Source organism: Hyaena hyaena, unplaced genomic scaffold (genome assembly GCF_003009895.1).
Source record: "Hyaena hyaena isolate Hyena2069 unplaced genomic scaffold, ASM300989v1 scaffold_1, whole genome shotgun sequence".
NCBI classification, from domain to species: Eukaryota; Metazoa; Chordata; class Mammalia; order Carnivora; family Hyaenidae; genus Hyaena; species Hyaena hyaena.
Window position 1 is genome coordinate 10,660,690 of NW_024080633.1, and position 15,589 is coordinate 10,676,278.

Genomic DNA, 15,589 nt, shown 5'->3' on the forward strand with positions numbered 1-15,589 from the left:
CGGCTTCCCAATGTGTGCATGACGGGATGCACACAGATTCGAGTGTGAGATTTCAGGCTCCTGATACAAGGCCTGCACCACACACCCGCAGGAGAATCCTCTTACTGGAAAAGCCAGCTTTGTTACCCCTAACAAGCAGATGTGGACGATGTAAAATCGGCCCCAAAACGACAATAACAATATGAGGGCAAATACTGTATTTCACATGTATTTAGATTTTTGTAACATAGTTCTTGGCTAGAAAATTCTTTTTATAAAATGTTCTTCACTTTTTCTCTCCCTAACAGGAACTCCCTCTCTGCCTTCACCTGGACCCACAACTCACAGAGAAAAAATGCAAGCACTCCCTGCATGCCCCAAAAATCTCGTAGACACCCCAGAGATCCCAGGTGGGTTCAATGAACCTGCCTGGCAGCCTCTTGCTGAAATGCTAGCCAGCAACAGATGTATCCAGAAGGCCTGCTGGCAGCGCACGAAGCCGAAAAGCCAACGTCACGATCAAGTGGGAAGTGCGAAGAAATCCTACCGAGCAGAGCAGAGTGGGCAGTGCCAGGGCACGTGCCTACCCAGCGTACTCCCCTAGCAAGCAGCCCTCACACTGTCTCCCCGGCTCCCCGCAAGGCTGCTGGGCACTTACAGAACAACCCAGAGGCCGGACACCACTCTCACCCCCTCACCATCCAGACAGCTAATGACCAAACAGAACCAAGACCCCACAACCGAGACTGGTATTGGCACTGAAAACGAGAGGGACAACCCCCGCACTGCTCTGATGGCCTGATTTCCTCTGGACCGAAAGCCTGAGCCGCAGCCATGTCCGTGCACCCCTCTGTTCTGGCCGGAGCCCAGGGCATCCGTGTGAATCCATGGGCCCTGCCCTGTCCCTGCTGTGCGGCTCAGCTACAGGGGCTGGGGGCAATGTTGAACCCTCCTGAAGGATCCCTGGGGGCTCGGAACCCTCCTCAGTATCCTAGTCGGCAAAACCAAGCCCACTTCTCTGGCTTTTAAATGACTGGACATGTGCTCGGGGAGCACTTACAAAGGAGGACGTGGGGGAGAGACCTGTGACCCCATGAATAAAAGCCATGGCACAGATGCACATTTCCAGGCTGTTCCCTCTGCCATTTCTCCCCACTCTCTAGCCTGTTCATCTTGTCTCAGGGCCTGACACAGACCATCACACACAGGAAGCCCCATCCGCGCCCCTTCCGGCCAGGGCCCCTCTCTGCGTCCTGTGGCTGGATTCACCCAGGTTCCATGGCCCTCTGGATGTTGTGTGCCTCTCTCACCCCTGCCTGTGACTGGTTCACATGTGTACAGGGCAGTCAGATAGCTAGCAGGCAGGGCAGGCCCGAGCACGAAGGTCAAGAGGCAGAGGGAGCTCGGGCTGGCAGGAGAAGGTGTGGGCCCATGAGCAGCTCAAGATGGCGTCAACTTTAGAGTGCATGTGCCCAGTGTCATTAGCCTCCCACGCACACATACAGAGACACGCATGCATGCCCATGTGCAGACACATGCATACACATGCAGGCTCGTGTTCATGCATGCACACACACGCACACGCACGCACGCAGCCCCGCCCTGTGCCCCAGGACCCGCCACACCCGCAGAACACTGCACTGGCTCTGGCTCCCCCTTAGTGCTCCCTCTGGCTTCTATTTCCAACAACTGGGTTTGATTTGTGTGCTTCTGGAGCCCTAAGGGAAAACACACTTATCCTCCAACACAGGACTTTCAGGGGACTGGATAGAGCAAGGGGACCCAGGAACCTCGGGGGAGAGAGGCCACGCTCATGGCCACAGCTGGGCACATGCCGGGAGCCTCACTGGGGGGAGCGGTCCGGCCTGGCACTCCTGGGCGGGGGATCCCCGAGTGTGAACCTTTGCTATCAGCACTGAGTCACCCCGGACATCAAGAACAGGGAACATGTCCTTACAGCTCGCTCTGGACCTCACCCCAGCCCCAGCACAACTCCTCGGAGAGTCCTGGTGCAAAGCCGAGAGGTGCAGAGAAGCTGGGGGGCACCCGTCTTGGGGGCCCATCCCAGACAGGGACCAGTGTCAGGAGACGCCTGAGGGAGGGATGTCACAGACACTTTCTGTGGAAGAGAAGAGTCAGGCGGGGTGGTCAGCAGGGAGGGAGGGCGGCGCCTGTACCTGTGTCCGAGTCCTTCTGCTCTCCATTGGCCCCCACAGTGAAGGGCAGCCTCCGTTTGCTTGCTCGCTCCCTCACCTCCTTCCCTCCATCACTGCGGTCCAGCTTTGGGGTCTTGGTCAGAGAAACTTTATCTTTATCCTAGAAAAGAAAGTGACGCTTTCAGAAGGCTTCATTCCCAAATTAAGTTTTCAGAGTCCTCACGTCTACTACAATTTCTATTCACATCCCCAGTAAAGCAAATCTCATATTTGGACAATTAGCAGCCTCTCCCGCCAGCCAGGCTCGCATGGGCGCACCCGGCCTCCTCCACCTTCCTCTGGCCCCAGACAGGCCCCCTTCCCCTGCTGACAGGGGAGCAGAGAGACACAAGCTGTCTCCGACGCGGCTTTCGCAGGGAGGGACTCAGCGAGGAAAATAAGAGCCGGCCTTGAAAAGGGAATGTTGGCAGCGGAGTCCTGTCTTCCGCTCTGAACTCCTCCGCCTGCGGGGCCTCCCGAGATGCTGTGCTCCCCCTTTTCTGGAAGGGGCCTGCCTGATACCACCGGTGGTTCTCTGGGACAGACCCTGCAGGCCACACCCCTGTGGTGGGCGGCATACCACCACCACCTCCTTCCTACTGCAGTCTCGGGGTGGTTTTCCTGCAGAATGAGGATCGCAAAGCCCACATCCCAGGGCCACCCTGGTCAGGGTGCCTGCCCCGGAGCTGCCATCCTCAGAATGGCAGGCGGCACCCACGTGGGACAAACAACGCGGCCACACGCCGCGTAGAGTGTCCTCGCCAGGTGAGGAGCTCCCGTGTGCAAGTGGAAGGTGGCCAGGACCTTGGTAGCAGGGGTGGGGCGGCCCAATCCCAAAGTGCAGGTGGTGGGGGGGTAGGTGACGATGGCCCCGGCACTGAGTGGAGGCAGGAGCCCCCTGGCTGACTGCAGTAACTGGCCACCCTGGAGCCCTGGTGACAACATGGTCCCAGGTGGGGGTGGCTCGGTGGAGTCCTCCACATTCTAACCAACAGCCTGGCCCCGTTTGCTTGCAGCACCCCTGCCCGCCCCCTGCCCTGTCCACAGTAGAGCAAGAGGCTCCGAGGGGCCCGCGGGGGCTGCACCCAGCTCCCTTGCCCGCCGGGAGGGTGTTAGCAAACATGGCCCAGCCCTGGCCACATGCCCACGCCAACCCCACAACAGCAGGGGTCCTGGGGGCTGCTTGCGGGAGGGGCCCCCTGCCACAGTCCCTACGGCCCGCACTCCCGGCCGTGGCCTCTACCAACCACAGCACTTAACGGGAGACCCTCCCGTGACCAGGGAGACCTCTGCCAGAACGCACTGCCAGCTGTGAGGGTATGTGCAGTGCAGAGCAGGGCTGGGGCAGGGGTGAGGAAGGGCTCCTGGGAGACGGGGCTGCACAGACACGGTCCCCATGACCTGCACCCTGCGGCCCCCAGCACTGACAGAACACCCACCAACAAAACCCCCAAACTGGGTAAACACTTTCCAACCAGGAACACTCCTGGTGAGAGTGACTTACAGGTGAGCTGGCACATGAAAGAGGTAATACAAATAACAGCCGTCACAGAGCATTCAGGAATGCAAGAAATTTTGAAAATCAGTGTTAACTTAGGGCGCATGGGGGGCTCCATCAGATGAGCATCGGACTCTTGGTTTCAGCTCAGGTCACAATCCCAGGGTTGTGGGGTTGAGCCCATGTCGGGCTCCACGCTGACAGTGAGGGGAATGTAGGGGATTATTCTCCGTCTCCCTCTCTTTCCCTCTGCCCTTGCCCCACTCGCCACACGTGCATACTCACTTCTCTCAAAATAAAAAAACTTAAAATCAACATAAAGTTAAGAAAACCATATGATCAGCTATTGAAGAACAGAACAAAACAACTGTTTTTAAATGAGCAAAAGATCTGAATGTGCACTTTGCAAAGGAAAATATCCATGTGAGGAACTAGGATAATGCAGATTAAAACCAGGGAGCACCCCCACCAGAGCAGCTAAAACCACAGGCTGAGTCCAGCTCTTGGGTCTCAGCTCAGGTCATGATCTCACGGTTCACGGGTTCAAGCCACACATCAGGCTCTGTGCTGACAGCGCGGAGCCTGCTTGAGGTCCTCTCTTTCCCTCTCCCTCTGACCCTCCCCCGCTTGCGCTAATTTTCAAAATAAATACCTTAAAACAATGGAATGAGAGGCTGACAATATCAAATGTTGACAAGAACGTAGCAGAGCTGGTGCTGGTGGGAACCTCACAGTGTCTGCGCACAGAGGCCCTGTGCTCAGAACAGCACTTCTGCTCCTGACAACAGAAACAAACCCTCACAAATGCCCTTCAAAAAGGCAAACAGATACATCAAGTCCAGCCCAGTCACAGATGCAAAGTTTCGGCATCAGAAAGGCACACACAGCCTCATCGAGTGGCGCCCAGGAGCAGACAGGACAGCCCTGTGCTCAGTCGCCAAATCCAGACACAGTCTCCTCTGGAATCAGATTTGGCTCAATCCCTTCCCCCCACTTCCCATCAGCAATAGTATTAACGTATTAGTCTTACGATATGAGGAGTACAGGCATGAAAATCAAACCATTCAAATTAATAAGTGAATTAGGAGCTGCTGGATACAGAAAAGTAGCTGATATTTATAGACAATCAACAATTGGAAGATGATGTTAAAATATCGCTTAGGTTACTATCAAGGGACATCAAATACACAGGAATAAATCGGACAAAAGATGTTTAAGCCCTCCACACAACTCTAACACGTCAACGAGTGGAAACAGACTTCCAAAATGGAGGAATCCCCATGTTTGTGGGTTAGGAGACTCAAAAACTTTGTATGGCAACTCTCTGCAAACTCGTCTTTAGGTTCCAAGTGCAGATTCCAGTCAAAATATCAGCAGGCTTTCTTTGGAAATCAACCGGCTTATTTCAAAATGTATACGGAAATGCAAAGGGTCAAAATTAGCAAAGACAATTCTGGACAACAACACAGTCAACTGAACCGCAGACAAGCAGACTGTAAACCACCAGGAGTCACTGGACGGGGTCGTGGGCCAAGGGCCAGGGGTTCAGAAGGCAGGGCAGAGGCTGGAGCCCACGTGCCAGGGACAGCAGCAAGGGAGGGACCCTTTTCAGTAAGTGATGGTGACCCCGTGAACACCCACAGGGAAGAAAATGAACGCCGCCCTCACCTTGAGCGGCAAACCCTGATCCCACGTGAACCGCAGCCTGAGGACACAGGAGAGCACCCTCACAGGAGCACAGACGAGACGGCAGGGTGCCACCCGCCCCCGGGTGACTGCAGGTGAGCCCTACCAGCCGTGTGACAGGGACAGGGGCCGCCTCAACTTACCCAGTGTCTGCGGCGAGGACTGGGGCCATCACCTTGACCAACGACTAACCCATGGCTACCAGCGTGCGCGCTCATGTCCTCACCCGCGGTGGCCCGGCGGGAGCGGCCGTGCGGCAGGCCAGGGAGGCGTTGCTACGGGGAAGGGCCTCTGCATCGGACGTACTGGTGAAGGGCCCGTCCCTCTTCCGAACCCCAGCGGGGGAGACCCCTCCACGGTGACAGACGGATGTCGGGGGCCTCCCAGGACCGGGGCAGTACTGCATATTCTCCTCTGGGTGGGGATTCAGCCCAGGTTTTACAGTCTTAAAGACTGTAAGACATGACATATTTCACTAGAGAGGTCGACAGTCTTTGAATCCCAGCTTCTCACCTCACTAGCTGTGCAGGGAAAACAAATGTCGTGTGACCAGAGTGGGTCGGGGCTCACCCCGAGCGACACAGAGAGGCTCTCAGGGCAGATGTGGCTCCAGGAGCTTGCCGGGCAGCTGGGCTGCAGCAGGGCGCTCACTTGCCTTTGCCGGCTTCCCTCGCTAGCAAACCAGGGATCAGCACAGGGGCCAAGAAAGAATTGATCTTGGCTGGTATGGGGTAAAAACAAAACAATACAACAACAACAACAACAACAAAAGCCAAACTCACACGTGTCCACAAAGCCAAACTCACACGTGTCCCGTGCAGGCACCGCTCCTGCACCACAGCGAGCGTTCTCGAGTGAGAGAGCAAGTCACGGGCAGCCTAGAGCAAGGCCTGCGTTAGCAGCAGCCCGGAGCGCACAGGGCTCACACAGCCACCCCTCCAAGGCAGGTGCTGAGCCCTGGATGCCTTTCCTGGTGCCTCCTTGGTGGACACCAGGTGGAGGTCCACTTGGTGGACAGGTCCTGGGCAGGCCATGCGCACAGAGAACTGGGCCGGCGCACACACAGTCGGAAGCTCCTGTTGCAACCTGCTTGGGGGAACCAGCCCGGGTAGGGCTGCGTGGGGCCTTTTGTCCTGTGACCACGCGGTCCACACACGGACCTGGGAACCACGAGGACCAAGGATGGTCTGGCCATTCAGGGTGAAAGTGTCCCAGAGTGGGAGCTAGTAAGCTCCCCCGGGGCACATCTGTCCCCAGTGGCCCCAGCTCCGCACACCAGCACATGCCCATCACCAAACGCCCATCACGAGCTGCTCCCAGGCCCTCCACAGGCCTCCCAGGCACGCCTCCTCCCCAGTGCAAGCTCAGGCCGAGCTCACGCCTCAGCCTGCCTGCAGCTCCACGTGCTGGCTCCTGCCCATTACTGCACTGGGTGCTGGGAGACAGGGCAAGTGGGACAACGTGCAGCCACGAATGCCCAGACACCAGAGCCTCAGAGTCCTAGCCATTCTGATGAGCACCTGAGCACGCTTACGTTCACAACCTGATCCCCGCTTCACCTAAGCCAAATGAAGCGCACGGCTCTGCTCACTCACTTCCTCATGTGGAAAACGTGCTAACCTCACACCCCGCCCACTCAGGTGCCGCCGGACACAGCAGGTGCCCTGCAGAGAATTCCCACTCAGACCCAAGTGCTGGGACAGAAGGGACAAGGAGGCAGCTTGGAAGACCAGCAGTGGGGACGAGAGTCACACAGGCCACAGCGTAGCTGGCCTGCCATGTGGGCATCAAGGGAGACACGAACACATCGAAATCAAAGGTGGTGAAGAGGGCAGTGCCAACCCACGGGCAAGTCCGCACGGCCCTCCCCTCCCCTGCAATAGTATAAGCTGCTCTGACTGCAGGCGTGCTCACAGTCACAAACAGAGCACACGGCAGGGCCTGCACCTGCTTCCGTCTGACTCCAAGTCCACACTCACAAGTGGCACCCCAGGCTGTGGGACAGGGGCACCTGGAGCCCAGAGTTGACAGCAGTCTTCGAAGACGGGGATTTAGGGTTACCCTGCCTTTCCCTATTCACACGGAGAACAAGCCCAAGTAAAAGTACATACCCCACAGCGTTTCTGCTTGGGACAAGGCAAATGTGGCTAAATGACAGGTTTGGTCTCAACGAAGCCACGACAGACATCTGTGGCTCCGAGAGCCCATAAAATGAGGCCAAACGACATTATCTCAGCAATGTGTACATAAACATAAAATTTAAAGCTTAACTGCGGTCCCCGATTAATGAGCACATCCTTAAGATAAAGGTCCTCTTTGGAAAGAGCAGACCGTCCCTGTCTCACCACGGCTGCAGAAGGAAAAGGGACGGACAGCCAGCCGGCCAGAGCGGGCGAGGGTCCAATGCTGGGGGCCAGCGAGGAGGAGGGCATGTGTTACCTTTTTCCCTGTTTGTTTCTCCACCATGTCGTTGCTGAGGGAAAAGTCTTCGTGCTGTGGTGTTCTAGAACACCCACCCTTGGGCATCGTTCTTCTCCCCTCACCTGATCTTCATTTATACTGCCATCGCTTCGTCATCAACCGTCTGTTTCAAAAGAGAGAACGCAGAGGGTCAATCAGGATTAGTGCAGACAAGGCCCAGGCAATCTCAGATTTGTGCCCCAGAAGGGACTGAATGTCACCCGCTGCTCCGATGCAGCTGTGCTCCATGCTGGGACAGGTGGCTGGGAGGGGACCTCGGGACTCACCGCCCAGGGAGCAGTGGGGTACTCCACGATGTAGAGCTTGACCCTGTTCTTCTGGGGGCCCTTCACCTGCCCCACGGGCAAGGTCGTGTCCCAAGTGCAGTACGTCACATCCACCACCCTCTAAGTCATGGTCTCGACCCCACTCACCCTTGGGGAAAGCGGCCCCCTTCTTACACAGCCCCAGACAGAAGGTCAGGACAAGAATCTTTTCACTTTTCAGAAAGCACCACACAGACCCAATTCTCCAACTTCTCCCAAGTAAAATGAGCAGAAGGCAGTCATGTGAGGCCTCTGAGGGAGTCCTCATGGTTCCCCGGATGTCCAGAAGGTTTTGGTGCCCAGATCTGTGCCCACTGTGCCAGCCCTTGCATTTCGCAAGACGTCCCAGGACACACACTATGTTAATCATGGCTTTTTATTTTCTGTATTTTGATGTTTTGACCTGTTAAAAGAAAAAAGCCCCCACCACCCCGCCTTGCTACGCGGGTGGAGGCTGTCCCTCCCTGAGCTGGCCTTTTCTTAGAGGCAGCAAGCCTCTCCCACACAGGCCAACCAGCCACCCCTTATCAAGCACGCGCCGCCAGGCAGCGAGAGGCCAGCCCACAGCGTTATTCAAACCAGCCGGTCTTGAGCCGTCTGCCGTCCACCGTGTCAGAACCTCCAGCCGAGGCTCTGGCAAAGACCTCCTTGCTCCGGTCTTCTGCCTCCTGGCCGTCCTGGTCCCTTCCCCAGGGCCCCGGTGGTGAGGACTCCCTGTGGGGCCTGAGAGTACAGTCAACTTCCTTTCAGTGTCTGCCCATGTCAGTACGCCCTGACCAGACCACGGCCTCTTCCATCCCTTCTGGGCTTTCTGTTTGTTCCCGGCACCAACTCCATCTTCCCAAAAGCCAATGCCTTTCTTTTTATACTTTTCACATTTTCATCATCAGAGTTAGAAAACATTTTATTATTTTCTTAAGTTTATGTATTTATTTTGAGAGAGAGAGAGACAGCACGAGCGGGGGAGGGGTAGAGAGAGAGTCCCAAAGAGACTGCACACTGCCAGCGCAGAGCCCGACGGGGAGCCTGAACCCTGGAAACTGTGAGATCATGACCTGAGCCAAAACCGACTCAGATGCTCAACTGCCTGAGCTACCCAGGCGCCCCTGGAAAACATTTTAAACAAACTGTGTGCATTGTTTTATCTCCTCTTTCCTCAGTGACACACCCCTGTGCTTTGCCATTTTGGATTAGTATTTTGTGTAACTAACTCACCTGGAATTAATGGCCTTGACTATGTATGAAGTGTGGCTTCTGAAATGCAGTCGGTGAGTGACAGCTCCCCTCCCTGGTTTGTCCGGCTCCCCGTGTGCTGAAAGCTAACCTGCCTGTTGGGTCTGGGACAAGCAGTGCTGGGCGGGGGAGCTCCGCCCGCTCGCCTCCCAACTCCATTGTAAATGAGATTTCTCTTTATTAATTTCACATTTCATTTTTAAGCATTCAGCTAATTCCATGCAATCTGTCGCAGAGTGATTGCAGGCCCAAACCTCAGCAGGATGGCCCAAGGGACATTTCATGACAGCCGCTTGCCAAGCACGCAGTGTCCTGTGCCCAGCAGTGGGCCTCACTTTCTCCTGAAGGCCGCTGTCCTCGGGGCACCACCCTACCTCTCCCCCAAGGGCTGGGAACACCACCCCTAGCTGGCAGGTTAGGAGTGTCATCCCCAATACTGTGTTTCTCCTCCATAAGATGCTGTGCACGGTGACAGCCAAGACCACCTTGGCCACCTCACTGCCATGGTTACAACCACCTCAATATTCCAAGTTTGTCAGGAGCATGCGGACCGGCATGATGGGCAGTTTCCTCGGCCTGGGAGCCCAGCAAACTAGATTCATTTCTTTAGGGGCTCTCATGGGTTCACAAGGGCTGTCAGCTCCAGGGCTCAGATTTGCCACCAATGCATTCCGGCTCATTTTCTGGGACAGCTGGAGCCACGTGGAACCTGGTGAGCCAAGGGGACCCAAGTCCTCCCTATTATTTCGATGACAAGGTAGCTAATCATCTCAAACACACCTTTTGTCTTCTTCCATCTACCTGGTCATCCCAATCCTCCCCTGGGCTGTCTGGTCTCTGCACCGTCCCACGGTCCTGCGTCCAGTCAGCCTCTCCCTCGACCTCGGGAAATGGTCACTGTGAGACCACAGTGACTCTTGTCACCATTGACAACTTCTCCTAAGCCAGGCAGAGCCTCACGCCTGCTCAGTTCGCCTCTTCTTCTGTGGATCCTCTCTGAGGGTAGAGGCCGCCATGATGCCACAGGCTTCCCTGTTCACCGCTGGGCATTCACTACTCAACCCAAGAAGAGGCTGTCATGGTGGTAACAATCTTTGTGACGGGGGTTGGGGGGGGTGAGTGTCCTCCCTTCTAACAAGTTACAAGGCTACCTCAACCTGGGCTCTGGGGCTTTCTAACCAATCAATCAATGAATGGGTGGCCATCAAATCTCAGACCCGGAGGCAACCTGGCTGCCCTCATCCAGACACACCACAACTGCCAGTGTCAGGAGATGCCTGTCTGAACACAGGGGTGCTCTGTCCACCCGAGAACCAGCATCCCACAGCACTCGGAGACCCACGCAGACTGCACAGGCTGCTGGACGCAGGCGTTTCCCGCACCCCCAAACTGAAAGGCAGCTGCTCTGGCTTTGTAGGCGGGGGCGGGGGTGGGGGTGGGGTGGGGTGGGCGGCGTCACGGAGACCACTCAGGAAAGCACTCGGGAGCTTCTGGAGCTGGGTGACTCCCCTGAAGAGACCCTGGCCGGTTCCCTGAAATGCAGGCACTGTGCCCACACCACGGGCTCTGGAACGTAAAATCTTACTGAGGGGCAAACCTGAGTCCCCCTGCAGACTCGGACAGGACTCCGGGGGGCCTGCAGCACAGCACTGGCCCCGGCAGAGCCGCTGGGGGCAGCCGGCTGAGCCGGGGGGCTCACCCGTGATTTCATGGGACACAGACTTCACCAGAAATACTCTCGGACAAAAAATATTTATCATCATCAAGAACTGGTATCGGGGCAGTCACCTTCTCAAAAGTCAACCACCTGGAGCTTCCCTTCAAGGAGAACTAACAGCTTCCAAGAGAAACTGGAGCTCAGGAAAGCGTGTACCCACGTCCATGAGCCCGACGGCATCCTAGTGCTCAAAGACATTTTAATGAGATTGGTGGTGGCTTTAAAAGGTTACTTTTTAAAAATTTTTAAATGTTTTATTTATTTTTGAGAGAGAGATAGAGACAGCCTGAGCAGGGGAGGGTCAGAGAGAGAGGGAGACACAGAATCTGAAGCAGCTCCAGCCTCTGAGCTGTCAGCACAGAGCCTGACGCGGGGCTTGAACCCTTGAACCGTGAGATCATGACCCGAGCTGAAGTCGGGCGCTTAACCGACTGAGCCACCCAGGCTCCCTTCAGTTATACTTTTAAAGACAACATGTTAATATAATAATTTGAGAGCTATACCCCACAAAGTTGTGTGGGTTCCTCACTGACTGTTGTAAGGGAATCAGCCCAATAAGGCTGAGCGGCTCTGAAGAAGCACAAGGCCGGGGACGCCTGGAGAACAGACCTGCCGCCAAGGGACAAACCCAAATCAGGAGGGAGAGGCTACGTGTAGCCACAGAACCGCTACTGAGCAGAAGCCCAAACTGTCCTAAACAAAAAAGTAGAGATGGTCTCAAAAGAAAGACAGAACTCATGCAACTAACTTAAAATCAAAAGGAAAGAACCTCAGATTACATCAATACATATGAAAAAACAAAATTAAATAAAGTCAAAGCCAAAAAGCGGAGAGACAGTGTCAAAGTAGCACCGTGTAGACAAAGTGCTGGCCGCCACGGCAGAGCCGGGAACAGGCTTGTGCCAGCAGCCGATGTGGACTTGGGACCATGGAGGCACCAGGCGGCAGGACAGGAGTGAAAGACAGCTTTGTCCAACACTGGTCAGGGACAGCTGGACATCTGTATGGAAAAATGTGACGATCCCCAACTTACACCATGCAGAGATCACCTCTAGACACATTACAGATCCAAATGTCAAAGGCAAAGGCACGAAGCTACTGGACAGTGGTACAGAAGCCCCGTCACTGCTACTTCAAGGTAAAGAAAGACCTTTCAACCAGAAGCATAAACGGAAGATCTGAAAATTCTGACACTTTAAAAACTCCTACTAATCACTAAGAAAAAGGCAAACCATCCAGTACGAAAATGGACACGAGAGGCACCTCGGAGGCTCAATCAATTAAGCATCTGATTCTTGATTTTGGCTCAGGTTGTGATCTCAAGGTTCATGGGATCGAGCCCCACCTTGGGCTCTGTGCGGACAGGGTGGAGCCCACTGGGGATTCTCATTTTCTCTCTCTCCCTCCACCACTGCACGCTCTCTCTCAAAATAAATAAATTTTAAAAAAATGTACATGAGACTTAAGACACTCACAAAAGAGGAAATCTAAAAGGCCAGTAAGTAGATGAAAAACTTATCAGCTGCTTTAGCAATCACGAAGTATATATAAATGACAATCAAAATAAGGTATCAGGTATCAAGAGGCAGTGAAGACGTCTAGCAAAGGAAACGGTCCCTTTCAGGTGGGAGTGTGAAACTTGTGTGAACGATGTGACTGCAGCAAGCCCAGGGCACACCCGAGACTCGTGTGAACACAGACGCACCAGGACATGCGCCAGAGCCGCACGCGCCAGAGGCACACACTGGCGCGGAGCACGACACAGCAGCGACAGCATACAGTGACCTGAATCAGTCTCACACGTGATGTTGCTGACCCCAATTTCTTGCGGAGGCAGCCCACAAGGCTTGGGGATGAGGCCCGCGTATGCAGACTACTCATCGAGGCCACGGCTGCTGGAGTTGGAGTCTGGAGGGCAGCAGGGGCTGGGCTGAGGGGCTAAGACAGGGTGCCACAGTGGCGAGTGTAGTGCATATTTTTACTTCCTGGACACTGGGTCGCATGCTACATTTCACATAAGTAAAAATTTAAAACGCTGGCTATCTTCAAGACACGGTGTGAGCGCCACCCTGGCAGGTGTTTAGAAACCGAAGGCTGGTAGCCTGACAGTGCTGCAGATCTGCCTCCTTCCCGTGGCCCTGGCCCCCAGGGAGGGACAGAGGAGTACCACAGACGGGGCGTGGGGGGGTGGGCGCAGCACCTCAAAGCTTCCCAGCTCGTGGAGCAACCTAACTTACGCACAAAGCACAGCACAAGACAGTAATCACAGAGCGGAACGGAAAATGAACCCATGAAATGTTAAAGGTGAAAACACAGCTCTAAGGCAGGAGTAGGAGAGAGACTGAGAAAACAGTAGGAAAAACACCGTCTTCCACAGAAGGAGCTAAGACACAGACCAAACAGAGACTGAGGTGGGCACGACAACCATGGAACAAGTAACAAGGGCAGAGGGGGGAAGGGGGACCCGAGACATGCCCTAGGCTGATCCCCAAGGACACACACTGGCAGAGGTGACCTGGGGAGGAGAGACACACATGGAGAGAAAGGTCAGGAGGACCAGGCACACGTGCATGTTTCTGCTGGGGACGCACACGAGGGTGACCCTCAAGGATGGGACTGGACTCGCCTTGCAGCATCAAGCACGGACCGCCTGGCAAGCCAGCCACCCCATGGGCAAGGTCAGGAAATGGTGGCATGGGCGATTCATGACCGCGCCAGGCAGGGAGGTCCTGGGACACAGAGCCCACCCACCAGGAGCCAATCTCTACCACCACGCGCGGGACAGAAGGGGAAGATCCAGGACTCTGAGGTGACCTCCACAGTACTGCCAGGTGGGAACAGCTGTGTTTGTGTTAATAAATGCCAAGATATGCGGAGCTGCCTCAAACTGTGAAAAACGCCACATCAACAGGCTGAAGAAGAAAATCACACGATGATCACTACTAATAAAGGAAAAGTGGGCGTTATTTTTAGTTTATTATTATTGTTATTATTGAGAGAAAAATAGAGTGAGCGAGTGCAGGGGAGGGGCAGAGAGAGAGAATCCCAAGCAGGCTCCATGCTGTCAGCACAGAGCTCGACGCAGGGCTCAGACTCATAAACCATGAGATCATGACCTGAGCTGAAATCAAGAGTCGGACGCTTAACTGACTGAGCCCTCCAGGCGCTCCTGCGGAAAAAGTATTGAACACAATTCAGGGCTCCTGAGAAAAACTCCAGGCACAGGAAGACACAGGGGAAGGCCCTCCGTGTGAAAACGAGTATCCACAACAGCTCACAGCTACTGTCATTCCTGAGGACAGCGGAATGCTTTCTCGCCCAAACCAGGAACAAGGCAGGGATGTCCGCAGTCCACCACTGCTTGTGCACGTCATCCTGGGAGTAAGAGCCAGTGCAGTAAGGCAGGAAAAAGAAATTTAAAACATACAAATTGGAAAAGAAGAAATAAAACGTTCTGTTTGACAATGACATAATCGTCATTCTGGAAACTGCAAGCAATCTCCAAAAACCCCTGGAAGAATGAGTTTGGCGAGGCTGCAGAACCTGATCAACACACTGCTCATCTGTCGCGAACCATCTTTCACAATAAATACAGTACTCTGTTGTAAGTTATTTTCTTCATTATGACTTTCTTAGTAACATTTTTCCAGCTTGCTTTACTGTAAGAATAGATAATATGTGTCACATTCAAAATATGTGCTCATCTACTGTCCGTGTCATTGGTAAGGCTTCAGGTCAACAGTCAGCTAAGTCATCAAGGTCTGAAGGAGTTGGGAGTTGTACGCCGAAGTCGGACACGGATGTCAGTGTCCACCACACCCACACTGGTCAAGAGTCACTGTACTTCACAAGCAGCAATGAGTGTGTACAAACACAACACCACCCACAACTGCCCTAAATAAAAATGAAATATTTAGGTATAAGACTAAAAAAGAAAAACCGTAAGAACCTATGAAATTTTTAGGGGAAAATAAAAACAGGAGAAAATCTCTGGGACCTCGGGCTAGGCAAAAAGCTTTTGCTTTTATTTTTACGTAATCTCTACACCCAACATGGAGCTCAAACCTACAAACCCGAGATCAAGCATCACACGCTCCACCAATGGGGTCAGCCGGGCACCCTGAGCCAAAACGTTTTTAGGCAGGACCCCAAAGCACCCGCCACAGAAGGGAAATGATAAACTGTGTGCAAATTTAAAGCCTCCATTCCCAGGTGACAGTTAAGCTGCCAATCTGCGAGTCACTTAAGGCCAGGAAGCCACAAACAATCCAATCAGAAAACGGACAAAGGGGGGCACCTGGGCGGCTCGGTTGGTTAAGCGTCCGACTTCGGCTCAGGTCATGATCTCATGGTTCATGGGTTCGAGCCCCGCGTCGGGCTCTGTGCTGACAGTTCAGAGCCTGGAGCCTGTTTAGGTTCTGTGTCTCCTTCTGTCTCTGACCCTCCCCTGCTCATGCTGTCTCTGTCTCAAAAATAAATTTAAAGAAAAAAGAAA

At 54.3% G+C, this 15,589-nt stretch overlaps 1 protein-coding gene across 8 annotated transcripts in view; it reads right to left on the reverse strand.

The window, feature by feature from the left end:
- The window catches only part of ANKRD11 (ankyrin repeat domain 11), a 180,257-nt gene that overhangs the window by 22,925 nt on the left and 141,743 nt on the right, over positions 1–15,589 (reverse strand). For 6 of the 8 annotated variants that reach the window (XM_039226799.1, XM_039226759.1, XM_039226776.1 and 3 more), the window contains exons 3-4: positions 7,798–7,942; positions 2,157–2,295 (exon numbers count right to left, since the gene is read on the reverse strand). In XM_039226799.1, coding sequence (XP_039082730.1) covers positions 2,157–2,295; positions 7,798–7,884 — 226 coding nt within the window. In that variant the 5' untranslated portion in view covers positions 7,885–7,942. Of the gene's footprint in view, positions 1–2,156; positions 2,296–7,797; positions 7,943–15,589 lie in introns of those variants that run through there. The other 2 variants (XM_039226792.1, XM_039226783.1) reach the window with 1 other exon arrangement.